We start from the raw sequence: 14,830 nt of genomic DNA on the forward strand, positions 1-14,830 counted from the left end.
ATTAGATTTATTTCACATGTATTTAACCAGGTAGGCAAGTTGAGAACAAGTTCTCATTTACAATTGCGACCTGGCCAAGATAAAGCAGTTTGACTCATACAACAACACAGAGTTACACATGGAGTAAAACAAAACATACAGTCAATAATAGAGTAGAGAAGTAAGTCTATAGACAATCTGAGCAAATGTGGTGAGATAAGGGAGGTAAAGGCAAAAAAAAAAAAAAGGTCATGGTGGCGAAGTAAATACAATATAGCAAGTAAAACACTGGAATGGTAGATTTGCAGTGGAAGAATGTGCATAGTAGAGATGTAAATAATGGGGTGCAAAGGAGCAAAATAAATAAATAAAGTAGGGAAAGAGGTAGTTGTTTGGGCTAAATTATAGATTGGCTATGTACAGGTGCAGTAATCTGTAAACTGCTCTGACAGCTGGTGCTTAAGGCTAGTGAGGGATATAAGTGTTTCCAGTTTCAGAGATTTTTGTAGTTTGTTCGGCCTACAAGGCCTACATAAACACGACAAGAAACAAACAACATGAAATCAACACTCCATCCTACATTGATTGTTCAAAAACAGAGAAACCGGCAGGGAATTTATGGAAATATTTCAAAACTATTTCTTAATTTGATCCCCTCAATTAATCTGACAATTATCAAGGATTATGTTTTGCTATTGTCTATATTTCCAGGCTATAGTAGAGTCAATTGTCATTCTTCTAAATGGATCATTAGCTTTCCAAGAAGCACATTTTTTGTGGAAGAAAATAATCCAGCCCAGAGAGCAATGGTCTTCGAGTTCAAACAATTGCATATACATTTAAAGATGCACTATGCAGAAATGTCTATGCAGAAATTGCTCCAGATTGTTAAAATTCGAATAGTTCGTAAATTCAGATGATGTGACAAAACAAGGAAGTATAGTGTAGAGAATCATTGTACCATCTAAACCTCTGTGAAATATATTTTCCATAACCAAATATATTGTATTTTCAGCTGTTTGAAGGTGGTGTACAAAACTGAAAGTAAAAAATGCAAAAACAAAATTTTAGAACAGGAAGCACATAGAACATATCTAATGCCTCCTTGAATAGCGTTCATTGAGAATCAAAGATTGGTAAATCACACTTCTTTGTGAATTTGGTCAGGTTGCACAAAAAGTTACATATTGCAGATGAATAGAAAAGGCAATGCAGGGTGACTTTTGAGGGCTAAGAAAATATGCCCCTGGAGTAAGCCTATTAGTAAGGTCTTTAATGTTCAAATGGTATTTTCTTTTAACTACTGCATATATTATTTCCCTGAAACACACACACACACACACACACACACACACACACACACACACACACACACACACACACACACACACACACACACACACACACACACACACACACACACACACACACACACACACACACACACACACACACACACACACACACACACACACACACACACACACACACACACACACACACACACACACACACACGAGAGCACACAGAAACATGCACACATTCGCCAGGACAAAGGCATGCACAGATTACACTCACAGATTTATTTTGATTTTGAAAGCATTGAAAAAAAAGTCAAAGGCAACTTAATTGTGGCTTTTAAATTTACTGCCGGTTCTGGAATGGATTTAGGTCAATTTCACATTAACCAAATTGCAGCTGCTGGCCATGATGCTCAGAGCAGAGTTTGTGATGGTCTGTGAAGAACTGCATTTGGCATCTGTGCAAAAGAAACTTAAGAACACTTGTATGTTTACATAACAAGCCTTGGTGCCATTGCACATTGTCCTACTGCTGGCAACTCTGCTATTCATTCTCGTCCACTATGATGCCGATGCAGAGCACGTGGTTCTCCTTGATTGCTCGAGACAGCTCAAGTCAGTCATGTTCGACCGTGGCAAGCCTCGACACAACTGCAACAGAAAAGTGTTGCTTATTTCCTCGGTTAAAATTCAATACTTTCACATAAGTTGTTATTGACGAGGAGGCTAAACCGGTGGAAAAGAGATGGAAATCAATCAATCCCTCATGACTTTATATCAGCATAAAACAATGTATCATGGCTTGCTGCCCTTGGAGTGTGTGGGGTCCAACCTCAAAGTGATATCCTGTTGTTTACACCTCAGTGAGCATGTTTACAGAGTATTGGATTTTTACTTACAATAGTCTCTCGGACAATGTTCAATACATGATCATTTATCACTATATGGCTTTTTTATTTTTATATATTGACATATTTTTATATAGAGTGTCACACCTCTACTTCTGATGCATCATTCAATTACTTAACATGATACCTCTACGCCAGTTGTTTGAGCATGAAACTCTCCTTTTTCCATCAGTGGAGAGAAGAGGCAGGGGGTCCATTTATCTCCATTGATTTACCTGTACCACTCAGCTGTGTTAGTTAGGACACTGGATGGCCATTCAATTGACATTGTGTAAAGCTATAGCTAACTTAGCTTAGTTGTGGGCTTGGATCCGTAAAGTTATTAGGTTTCTCTGAGGTTAAAGCATGGTTGAAACTCATTTTGCCCCTCATTGAGTATTCGGGGGCCGCATTCGGTATTCAACGAGGTCCGGAGGGCTGCACTGATATTTCCTCGCAGTCAAAATTTGCAGAATGTACAGTACTTCTCTATCCATCGTTACCCCCTGACCGGGGCCGGACTACCACTGGGGCCCAGTAAGTTTTATATTTCTATTTACACTTTGTCATAAGGCTTAGATAAAATGTCGTAATTTTGAAGCTAATTTCCTGCAAGTGTACACTTTTTGCCATGAGGCTTTTGCTGTTTTTTTTTGCTAATCTCAAGATTTTGTTCACATTTTGCCATGAGACTGAGGGGAAATGTTGCTGTTTTAAAGCTGTACTGAACAAAAATATAAAATAACATGTAAAGTGTTGGTCCTATGTTTCATGAGTTGAAATAAAATATCCCAGAAAGGTTCCATACGCACAAAAACCATATTTCTCTCAACTTTATTGCACAAATTTGTTTACATCCCTGTTGTGAATATTTATCCTAAATCAAGATCATCCATCCACCTTACAGGCGTGGCATATCAAGCTGATTAAACAGCATGATCATTACATGGTTGCACCTTGTCCTGGGGACAATAAAAAGCCACTCTAAAATTTGCAGTTTTGTCACACAACACAACGCCACATATGTCTCAGGTTTTGAGGGAGTGTGCAATTGGCATGCTGACTGCAGGAATGTACACCAGAACTGTTGCCAGATAATTTGAATGTTAATTTCTCTACCATAAGCCGCCTCCAAAATTTAGAGAATTCGGCAGTACGTCCAACCGGCCTCACAACCTCAGACCACGTGTAACGACACCAGCCCAGAACTTCTACATGCGGGTTCTTTACCTGTAGGATCGTCTGAGATGAGCCACCGAGACAGCTGATGAAACTGAGGAGTATTTTGTCTGTAATTAAGCCCTGTTGTGGGGAAAAACTAATTCTGATTGGCTGAACCTGGCTCCCAAGTGGGTGCTGTGCTGCGATACTGCCAGGTCATGTGAAATCTATAGATTAGGGTCTAATTAATTTATTTAAATTGACTGATTTCCATATATAAACTGAAACTCAGTAAAATCATTGAAATTCTTGCATGTAGCGTTTATATTGTTGTTCAGTTAATTTCCTGTGATTCTACAGATATTGCTATCGTATGCTATCATATAATATTTTGGGGGTTTGGTGGCCTCATGGAGGTCGGGGACCTCGGGGCTTGTGCCCTGCGTACCCGTTTGGTAAGCCGGCCTTGTCTCTGACTGTCTAGCTTAAATTTCGGTGATCATTAGCAAGTTGGACACAGTCAATAAACTGTATAAATGTAGTAGGTCCATTATCATTTCTACACAGTTTCGATTTGGTTTTAGTCATTTTAAAATATATTGAGGTTTACTCAAACCACACGTGGGCTGGATTTTGTGGGCCGTATGTTTGACACCCTTGGGTTAAAGACTTCCTGATGCCAAAATACCCTCTGTAACTCTTTCAACCAGGATTTATGGCCTATTAAATAGGCTGGTACAAATAATTGACTGGATTGTGTGATACTCTGTTGCACACTTTACTTGGCTTAGCATTGTGAGGATGTCCAGAACTCATTTAACAGTTTTCTATGGTGCTTTTTGCCAATGTTGATTATTTTAGGTACAGTATAGCAAATGTCTTTCTTTAGCAAAGGCTCTTGGCACCACCTTTTTTGCATCATCTGCAGGGTACAAGCAACATAAAACAATTCAAATTGCTGTAAATGAAAACCAAATGCAAGGTTTTTTCCATGTACTGTAGAATAGGATGCAGAATATGATGCATGTTCAATGGAAATAGCATGATTTTGAGGCCTATCAGTAACTTTACCATTTGTACCTCTGGCGGTACATTTGGTGGGTAAATTCAACTTTACCATTTGTACCTCTGGGGGTACGTTTGGTGAGTAAATACAGTTTGATCATATTATTATTTCACAGGAAAACATAGGATTAGCTTTGTGTGACCGCTCATTACGTTCATTATGTGACTCCTCACAAGGTTTTACATAATGAAGCCCAGGCGTCCCCATAAGGTCATAACCTTCAGTTGTAAACGTCAGATCCTGCAACTCCTCCGGCACATATGTAAAATCATGGTGTTGGCATGCATGGCTTTGCCCAGTATTCCCAAAGGTTCCTTCGAATGAGGACAATGGATTTTCACTGCTCTTCAGCGCGTAGCCATGCATCGTCCCAAAAGGGCTGGTTGGTGGACTTCTTTTAGACTTTTTTCTAAAGATGTGGATCCGCCCCTGCCTGATTCCATATCTTAAACATTGCCCGACCACATGATCTGGTTGATATTTCTCTGTCGATTAGCAGGCAACAAGTGAGGAGCAGCTTTGAAGCTTGCAGGAAAACGGGGGAGATAAACGTTGATCCTGACAATCAGAAACTACAGAGGGTAAGTAAGTCTGGAAGCTTTAATAGCTTTTCCATCTTTGAAGGCTGTGGAAGACAAATCAACCAGCAAAACATTTTGGTGAAAACTGAAACTGCACAGTGTCTCTGCTTTTTTTTTAGAGGCTGAAGATTAGTTTCTGAGAGAGAATTGACTTTATTTAGGTGGATATACTAAAGTAAAAACGTTCATTTTTAATGGGACGAATAAAACTAGAGTGGATACTGACTGCGAAATTAGTAAATGTTGCATTGACATGTGACACCGAACCAATTCAGCACGTTTGTCAGGTTAATACTGCACCATAAATAATGCTAACATATCTCTGAAATAAAGACATCTCTTCAAAAGTTTTCAACACATTATGAATGGATTAAAAGTTTTTTTTTGTAGGGTGGAAGCCATCTACACATTGGATTATTACGCTTATACGAAGCAAAAGGCTTTGCATGTGTTACTTTCTTTTAAAAGTTACCCAAATCAATACATGCATTATAACAGTAGCAATAACATTACATTCAATTAAATCCTGATTAACATAGTTTTGTTTAGCATATTTTTAAAGATCTGTCTCAGTAACCCAGCATATGCCTAGTTAAATAAAGGTTCAATTAAGAATTAAAGAAAGAAAAAAATATGGGCAAACAATTAAAATAATTTGTGGAGTAAAGATAATATCAACCAACAAACATCTTAAACATCTTAAATTGAGCACATTACTTACACTTGGACATATAGTAAGTTAACGTATTTTGTCAATGCTATATTTTCTTAAAGTTAATGGCAATACAATTCATAGAAGGTATTTAAAAAGTACCTTCCTTTTAGATTAATTTATGTTAGATAGTCAGCTTTGTTTTGATTTATGTATAAGTATTACATTTTGGAATATACTTTGAATATTCCCTCCATAATATTGGACTGAAAATCCTACCCACACAGGGTGAAAATCCCCCATGTCATCCTAACAAAAATGTGGTTATAGTTATTGTATTTGCAAACAAGCTGCCAGTATTAAATGTATTTCCATACATTTCCTGTAATGGTTAACCTCACATTCTTGTTGTAAATTTCATTATAACGAGGTATTACGATTTCACATTTATATATATATATATATATATATATTTTTTTTTTATATAATAAACTAAATTAGAGACATTTAGAGGAATTCATACAGCTGTTCAATCATTACATAATTTATTCTAGCTTTACACATTTTTAGAGACACTTTAAGGGGTGGTTTCCCGGACAGATTCTTCATTGAGTTGTATTTTCAGTCCAGGACTAGGCTTAGTCTGTGTCCAGGAAACAGCCCCTAGATGTCTATTTGAAGACTATTATGGAGACGACTTCCATGCGTACAGTTTTCATCTAATTTTATAAATAAGAAGCAGCTCTGCTTGACTAGGCAGAGGCTCCCACAGAAAGCTTCATCCAATCTGAAAGAAACCGTACAGTGAAGTTATGCTGAGGACATGCTGTACAGTCAAAACAATCAAAGACCTGAGATTGTTTTCAAAATGTTCCCGTTGTTGCACTGTTTTAGCAACTGCATGTTGGATACAATTACAGAGTAGGTCTAGATATCTATCTTTAAACATCAATGTAAAGCTTTATATAAGAAGTGGATATGTGCTGAATGGAATAATAGCAAGAAAACTAAGTTGGTTTGACCATGACATTTGTTTGTAGGCTATATTCACACTTATTGACTGTTTTTGGCTGCTTTGTGTGATGTATTGTTGTTTCTACCTTCTTGCCCTTTGTGCTGTTGTCTGTGCCCAATGATGTTTGTACCATGTTTTGTGCTGCTACCATGTTGTGTTGCTACCATGTTGTTATGTTGTGTTGCTACCATGCTGTGTTGTCATGTGCTGCTGCCTTGCTATGTTGTTGTCTTAGGTCTCTCTTTATGTAGTGTTGTGTTGCCTCTCTTGTCTTTTGTCCTATATTTATATTTTATTTTTCATCCAAGCCCCCTTCCCTGCAGGCCTTTTTCCGTTTGGTAGGCCGTCATTGTAAATAATAATTTGTTCTTAACTGACTTGCCTGGTTAAATAAAGGTTAAATAAAAATAAATAAATCAAATCTCCTTGTAAATTATGTTATTATTTTTTATAAATGTTTGTACTGGACATTATTAGATGTGAATCTTATTGCATGGATTTGCTGTGCATGTGCTAGTGTAGTCAGTTTTGTGCCAAGTATAGTTCAGTTTCTATACAATAACAATCTTGAACTGCTGTGTAAATTATGTGACATTCAAATTCCATATCTGTTATGACTATGTATGCAACCACAATACAGTCACAATGGGCTCTTATAGTCTTCTAACACTCTGTCCTCACTACAGTCCTCAGGCCCACCTTGCTGACAGAAAAGCACTGTGATGAATTCCCTGTTTCTCCTGAGCTGTCTAAGCTCCACCTGGTTTCTTATAGTGTACTCACACATGATACTGGAGGAAAAGCTCTACACCAATACGTCTTCTTCGACGGTTCTACAGCATGGGAGCCTGTCAGATGCACCACCCATCGTCATTGTAGGTCAGTTAATCCTTAGGTTTGGGATATAATCAGTATTTGGAATAAAAAAAGGGTTGCTAGATGTTTTCTAGAAAAACTACCACTGCATTCCTTGATATGCGCTGCTATATTGTGTCATATTGTTGTTGTTATTACAGGATACATTTTGCTCAGGTATATTTAAGTATTCCAAGGTTGACTTCAAAACCCAAACCGACAATATGACTGTAACACCAATCTTGATAAGCTGCTACATTATATACCAAATAAAAATATATGTAATAGACATATTTATATACCTTAAACACATGTCTAATCTATTTATTTTTCAGAGTTACCCAAAACCGCAAAGAAAAAAAAAAACAAGAAACCAAGAAAGGTAAACTATGCTGTGAAAATAAGTGTCTAGCCTACATTATTCATGTTTGTAGCATATTGTTAAGTTAGTGGACATATTTAAAGTCTAAAATACACATAGCCAATAGTGTAAAAAGGTTTATTGAGACATATTGAATGAAAAAAAAAACATTTCAGCGCATATGCAGGCACCATGATGATAAGTATGAGAGTGAAGTGGTAACACTTTTATTAACATGTGGGTACTAGGGTACATCAATTAACATGAGTAAATGCAGGAGTTAACATGAATGCATGCATCATTAATTAATGCATTTACAAAGCAATTTATATTCTTATATTGACAAGACTATTACTAAAGACATATTCATGATGACACATATAAAGAGGTGAAATGGCTTGTTTTGTTGGCAACTTTTCTCCCTTTTCTAAGGAGTGCCCTTGGTAAGGCTTTATAAAGTGCTGTATGTCATTCATAATTAGTTAACTATAGCATTTATTCATGTTAATTGGTGTATCCATAGCGTGCAGGCCGAGGCTAAATCGTCAACCTTCTTCCGCAGAACAAATTCAGCATCAAAAACAAGCGTCCACCTCCTCCCCCCAACTGCGTGCCATTGTGGGGAAGCTGCAAAACCCCCGATAATGTGTGTTGTGAGCACTGCGCTTTCTGCCACTGCCGCCTCTTCAAGACTGTGTGCTATTGTCGAATGGGTAACCCGCAGTGTTGAAGACATAACAGAGGATATTGGCATATTCACAAGGAGAGAAAATGTCACTTTTGTTATAAATAAGAATATAATATGTTTCTATATTCATATGGATGCTACCATGATTATGGATAATTATGATTATGGATAATTGTGAATGAAACATGAATAATGGGGAGTGTGAAAGTTTCAGAGGCATAAGTATCATACACGCCAAAAAATGCTAACCTCTGTTATTGGTAATAGTGAGAGGTTAGCATGTTTTGGGGATATGATCTTTCTGCCTCTGTTACTTTCTCACTCATCATTGATCACGATTCATTCATGATTATCCGTAATCAAGGTAGGATTCACAATAATGTTGAAGCAATGAGAAAAATATTAAATTCTTATTTACAATAAAAGTGACTCCAAAATGGCACATTACATTATTTACCATTCATTTTTATTGGGCACAACATAATCCAAAACAATTTTCTAGGGTCACAAGCGTGATGTAGTCATTGTGTGTTGGAATTTGGGACTAAATACTAAACTTTTGACTACTTTAATACACTATAAGTGAATTTGTCCAAATACTTATACAATGACACCTTCAAATGGGGGGACTAGATGCATGAAGTGCTTTCATTTCTAAATGGTAAAACAGATATCTATGAAAATAACCATAAAAAAAGGTAATATTCTGTACTGTCGCCTCATATGAAACATTTGATCTCAAATCCAAAATGCTGGTGTATAGACCCAAGTTAAAAGATTTGGCTTCACTGTCCAAATAAATACATAAGGGAGTGTGTGTACATGAAGCAGCACGCAAGTCTTTTCATGAAATGAGTGCTTTTTGCTTATTTTAAGTAGGAATTGTGCAAAAATATTGCATTTTAAAAGCCTGTTATATTAAATGATGTGCCCTTTCATAGAGAACAAGGAACATTTAATGAATCAACTTTTTTATATAAATAAAGACTTGCTAAAGTGCCAAACGTCAGCATTTTGATATGTCCCTCTGTGCATCCTCTGTGAATTCTAGGGAGATTTTAACCCACTCAACGCCATTTTCTCCAAGTGTTCACCATCATGGTAAAGCCCTTGTCAAAGCAACAAAGGCTTTACAATTACAAAGTCATTTCTGAAGATTATTATTAATTTCATGTTATGAATTATTAATTTTAAGGAGAGAAAAACAACCTGTCCCTCATTTTAAGGTCAACCCAGTTAGGTGAACTGAACTCTTGTTTTAATATGGTGAAACTATTCCTATTGAAAAATAAAAAATAAATCTAAAGAGACATTAACCATCTAATATTCAAATCAAAGTGCAAAGGCAAAGGAGCTGGTTCGACTCTTTTTGGCCATTATCTGGTGTTTTGTTTTGGAAAACCGAACGGGTTGAGCATAACACGTCAATGATGTTACCCATAGATCAAATCAGATTTTACGCCGAATACAACAGGTAGACCTTACCGTGAAATGCTTACTTACAACCCCTTAACCAACGATGCAGTTAAGAAAATAGTGCTAAGAAAATAGTTACTAAATAAACTAGAGTAAAAAATAACACAGTAAAATAACAACAATGAGGCTATATGCAGGGGGTACCGGTACCGAGTCAATGTGCCGGGGTACAGGTTAGTCGAGGTAATTTATACATGTAGGTAGGGGTAAAGATAGACAGGCTAGAAATGTTTGAACTATTTCAACATTTTTGTGAAGCTTGCATTCAATTGCCCCTCGTAGCATACAATCCTGCCACAAGAGGATTTATGTTTGATTTAAGATTACGTTGTCAACCCTGGTAGGGGTAACCCTGTTATGGTCAACCCTGGTAGGGGTAACCCTGTTATGGTCAACCCTGTTACTTTATTTGGCACTTACTATGGCCATTTTTACAAATTTAACCTCTTGAGATGGGAATTTATTTTCATTAAGTTGAGCATGTCCTCTTTATGGAAGAATGTTAAAATTAGGTTAAATAAAATGTTATTTCACCAAGTTACACTACTCAAAAGGCACCTAATTGGTGCAACGAACCACATCATGACAGTGCTGTACATGTGGCAGTGTGTAGGATTTACAGTCTTGAATAGTTTTCAAGTCCAGGGGCCCAATTGTCTGATTATTTGATAAAATGTGGCAAGCACTTTAAAAGAGGTACAAATTGTGTTCACCTACCTGGTTTTCATGTTTTGATGCTGCTAGTGTTCACAAGCTCAGAATGATCAGCAGTTTAGTATTGCATGCATCTGATGGTTTTACCTACAGCACAAACAATTAAACTACCACTGGAGAAATACAAATGTTTTATAGCTCTATATTAGTATGGCATGTGATTTACAGAAATACAAACTGCCAAAGGCACTCCAGGAGCCAAAATGTCTGTTTTATTTTATTTATTTTAACTGTACAATATTTACAGCGAGGTATTTTCTGTTGGCCAACAGTATTTAGTTTTCTATGGCAAAATGGCTTGTATTAACACTATTATTTTAACGATGTAATGAAAAATCTAAACAGATATTTTAATAAATTTCTATCTGCATGTTTGGTAACTTGATGTATGTTAATTGTAGTTATCTTCACATTTAAACACATTTGAACTCTTGAGCTTGTTAAGATCATGGCTGTGAATCGTCACCCTGCAGCAGTACTGGACGCCTGGTTTCTATTGCACTTGTGTTGCGCCCACTAAGTCCACACGCTACAACAATTTTTCACTTTTCATCAGTTCATCATGTTTGTTTGATATTGTTCTGGATGTCACCTCGGATTAATTGTATAAGGACAATTGTAGAACACTTGCTTGCTTCTTTGACCCTGCAAGGTCTTGGTTACCAAAGGCACATTTATGTATAGCCTCTTTAAGGTATCGGTATGGGTCCTTGACTTTGGGGGGTGCAACATCTTTGGGAGTGGGGGGGTTCTGGGTGAGCTCCCCCAGAAAATGTTTGGATATTTTTAACAATTTTCATGCAATTCTACATTGTTTCTTAACAAGGGGGAATCCATATCTATTTTTTGGGGGTCTTTGCCACAACAAATGATATTGAAAAGTGTTTTAATGACTAGATTACTAATCTACTTCCTTCCCTGAAAATACAACACAAAATAATTTATTGACAGGTCTGAAACCCTATCAACTCTGTGACTCTCGCAAATATATTGCTCCTCCTCTGACAAGCCCACTCACAGTTATAGATTGATAGGACAAATTGTTAGGAATGTGTGCAGGATAACGCATAAAAATGAGAGGAATAATATGGTTTTACACAATAAGGATTTGAATGTTGTACTTGGTAGATTAAGAAAAAGCATTACATTTGTATTGTCTTTTGGTCACAAATAAAGTGATCACAACAATGTGGTACAATTGTGAACTTGTGAACTTTGATTTATCTTTCTCAATAAAGCAGAGGCAGTGTAATATGTTAGGGCATTGAACAAGAACGGTTAACTTTCTCAATATGGTGGTGTTATCTGGTGGGGAATTGAACTCAAGAAGTTTCAACTTGAAAATGCTAACTGGAGTTATGCACTGAAGTTTGGGCATTGATTATGTTCACATAAAAACAAATATTTCAAACGTATTATGAATTTATCATTATCAAATTACATTTTTTGGGGAACTATACAGTGCCTTCGGAATGTATTCAGATTCCTTGACTTTTTCCACATTTTGTTACGTTACAGCCTTAATCTAAAACAGGTTTTTAGAAATGTTTGCAAATGTATATAAAAAAATATATTTAAAAAATACCTTACTTCCATAAGTATTCAGACCCTTTGGTATGAGACTGGATTGTGTCGAGGCACAAATCTGGGGAAGGATACCGAAACATTTCTGCAGCATTGAAGGTCCCCAAGAACATAGTGGCCTCCATCATTCTTAAATGGAAAAGGTTTAGAACCACCAAGACTCTTCTTAGAGCTGGCCACCCGGACAAACTGAGCAATTGAGGGAGAAGGGTCTTGGTCAGGGAGGTGACCAAGAACCCGATGGTCAGTTTGACAGAGCTCTACAGTTCCTCTGTGGAGATGGGAGAACCTTCCAGAACAACCATCTCTACAGCACTCCACCAATCAGGCCTTTATGGTAGAGTGGCAAGACAGAAGCTACTCCTCAGTAAAAGGCACATGACTGCCCACTTGGAGTTTGCCAAAAGGCACCTAAAGACCCTCAGACCATGAGAAACAAGATTCTATGATGAAACCAAGGTTGAAATTCCTGGAGGAAACCTGGCACCATCCCTACAGTGAAGCATTGTGGTGGCAGCATCATGCTGTGGGGATGTTTTTCATCGGCAGGGACTGGGAGACTAGTCAGGATCGAGGGAAAGATGAACGAAGCAAAGTACACAGGGATCCTTGATGAAAAACTGCTCCAGAGCGCTCAGGACCTCAGACTGGGGCAAAGGTTCACAATGACCCTAAACACATAGCCAAAACAATGCAGGAGTGGCTTCGGGACAAGTCTCGGAATGTCTTTGAGTGGCCCAGCCAGAGCCCGGACTAGAAACCAATCGAACATCTCTGGAGAGACCTGAAAATCGCTGTTCCGTGACGCTCCCCATCAAACCTGACAGAGCTTGAGAGGATCTACAGAGAAGAATGGGAGAAACTCCCCAAATACAGGTGTGCCAAGCTTGTAGCGTCATACCCAAGAAGACTCCATGCTGAAATTGCTGGCAAAAAAGTACTGAGTAAAGGGTCTGAATACTTATGTAAATGTAATATATTTGTAATATTTGTAATATAAAATGTAATATATCTGTTTTTTCTTTGTCATTATGGGGTTTTGTGTGTAGATATATTAGCGGGGGGGAAAAACAATTTAATCAATGTTAGAATAAGGCTGTAACTTTCCAAAGGCACTGTATCCATAAATTGCAGCCCGAATCTGCAATAGAACATTTTTTAAGTAGCTCCGATAATATGGGTCATATTTGAACAGTTTGAGCTTGAGCAGCGGTCTCCAAACTTTTCTTTCATAAAGGCCCCTTCATACAAAAAATAATAATTGCGAGCTACTTGTACGCAGCCTGCATATTTTGTTATTTTGTAGGCATAATTTGATGACTAGAAACAAAGAACTGCACTGCATACATAATTGAGTTTTGGATCTTAAAACCACACATTTTGAACAAAAATGATTCTACTGAAGGCTACTTTGTGAATCTTGTCTTTTTAAGATGAGAGAAAATAGAAGGGTTTTACATTTGAACAAATCTGTAGCCTGCTGAACGAGGCTACTATAAATTATTTTCCATTCATTTTTTGTTTGTAACTCTGTTTATTAATGACCTTTTGAACAACAACCAAAGTGAGTTGGCTACCTATTTGACAGCAAATCATGAAGGAACAGAATAATCATGAAAAGTATGAGGAATAACAAAAGTGAAGTGTCAGCATGCACATTAAATGACCGTTTCGCTTTTTCTATTTTTGCCTCAGTAGTTTGAAGAGCTGTCACAATACATTTTGTTTTTTATGAATTTGTATCAGCAGCATACTGCCCTACACAAGCAAACACAGTTACTACGCTAACAGTGAAACTGAGAAAAGTGTCTTTAAAGTATTTTTGCTAGCCAGCCAGATATGTTGTAGGTAGATAAGTGATAATGCACTGATGAATCAGCTTATTATCAAGTCATGTATATGCATATCAACCATGAGCACTGATTTGACCTCTGACCACTTATATGCAAATACTACACAGTGCCTTTGTATGAACTTAAACAATTACATGTGCAATGCAAAGGCAAAGTACAGTATTTACAATCTAAATGTGTTAATCCAACTTTCTTGCAATAAAATGCAAATTGATTACTTAAAAATCATACAATGTGATTTTCTGGATTTTTGTTTTATATTCCGTCTCTCACAGTTGAAGTGTACCTATGATAAAAAATTACAGACCTCTACATGCTTTGTAAGTAGGAAAACCTGCAAAATCAGCAGTGTATCAAATACTTGTTCTCCCCACTGTAGTTATATTTTCATGTTTGGAATGTTGCATTTTAATAACCCTCAAGCATTTTTCACCATAAGGTAAGAACTATTTCATCACACAGAATGTTTATACTTCAAAAAAATATTAGACTTTGTTGCAGTATTTACAATCTGAATCTGTTAATCCAACTTATTATTCTCCTTGAACTTGTATGATAATGTATTATTCTTTGGGGTCATAGGTCAAATCAGTGGTCATGGTTTATATGCAAAAAAATAACTTCATAGTAAGGAAATACATCAATGCATTATAATTT

At 37.0% G+C, this 14,830-nt stretch overlaps 1 protein-coding gene across 1 annotated transcript; it reads left to right on the forward strand.

Annotated features, from left to right (window-relative positions):
- Positions 1-4,747: 4,747 nt before the first annotated feature.
- On the forward strand, positions 4,748-11,974 carry asip1 (agouti signaling protein 1). The gene is made up of 4 exons (XM_046319762.1): positions 4,748-4,975; positions 7,329-7,521; positions 7,833-7,879; positions 8,421-11,974. Exons 2-4 carry the CDS (start codon positions 7,365-7,367, stop codon positions 8,586-8,588), a joined length of 372 nt encoding a protein of 123 aa, XP_046175718.1. The 5' UTR covers positions 4,748-4,975; positions 7,329-7,364; the 3' UTR covers positions 8,589-11,974.
- The last annotated feature ends 2,856 nt before the right edge of the window (positions 11,975-14,830 follow it).

The sequence above is a fragment of the Oncorhynchus gorbuscha genome, linkage group LG21 (assembly GCF_021184085.1).
Source record: "Oncorhynchus gorbuscha isolate QuinsamMale2020 ecotype Even-year linkage group LG21, OgorEven_v1.0, whole genome shotgun sequence".
NCBI classification, from domain to species: Eukaryota; Metazoa; Chordata; class Actinopteri; order Salmoniformes; family Salmonidae; genus Oncorhynchus; species Oncorhynchus gorbuscha.

Coding starts and splice junctions, on each gene's coding strand:
- asip1 (XM_046319762.1), top strand. CDS start 7,365: ATGAATTCCCTGTTTCTCCTGAGCTGTCTAAGCTCCACCTGGTTTCTT. Junction 7,522..7,832: donor ACCACCCATCGTCATTGTAG/GTCAGTTAATCC, acceptor TTTATTTTTCAG/AGTTACCCAAAACCGCAAAG. Junction 7,880..8,420: donor AAAACAAGAAACCAAGAAAG/GTAAACTATGCT, acceptor CTTCTTCCGCAG/AACAAATTCAGCATCAAAAA.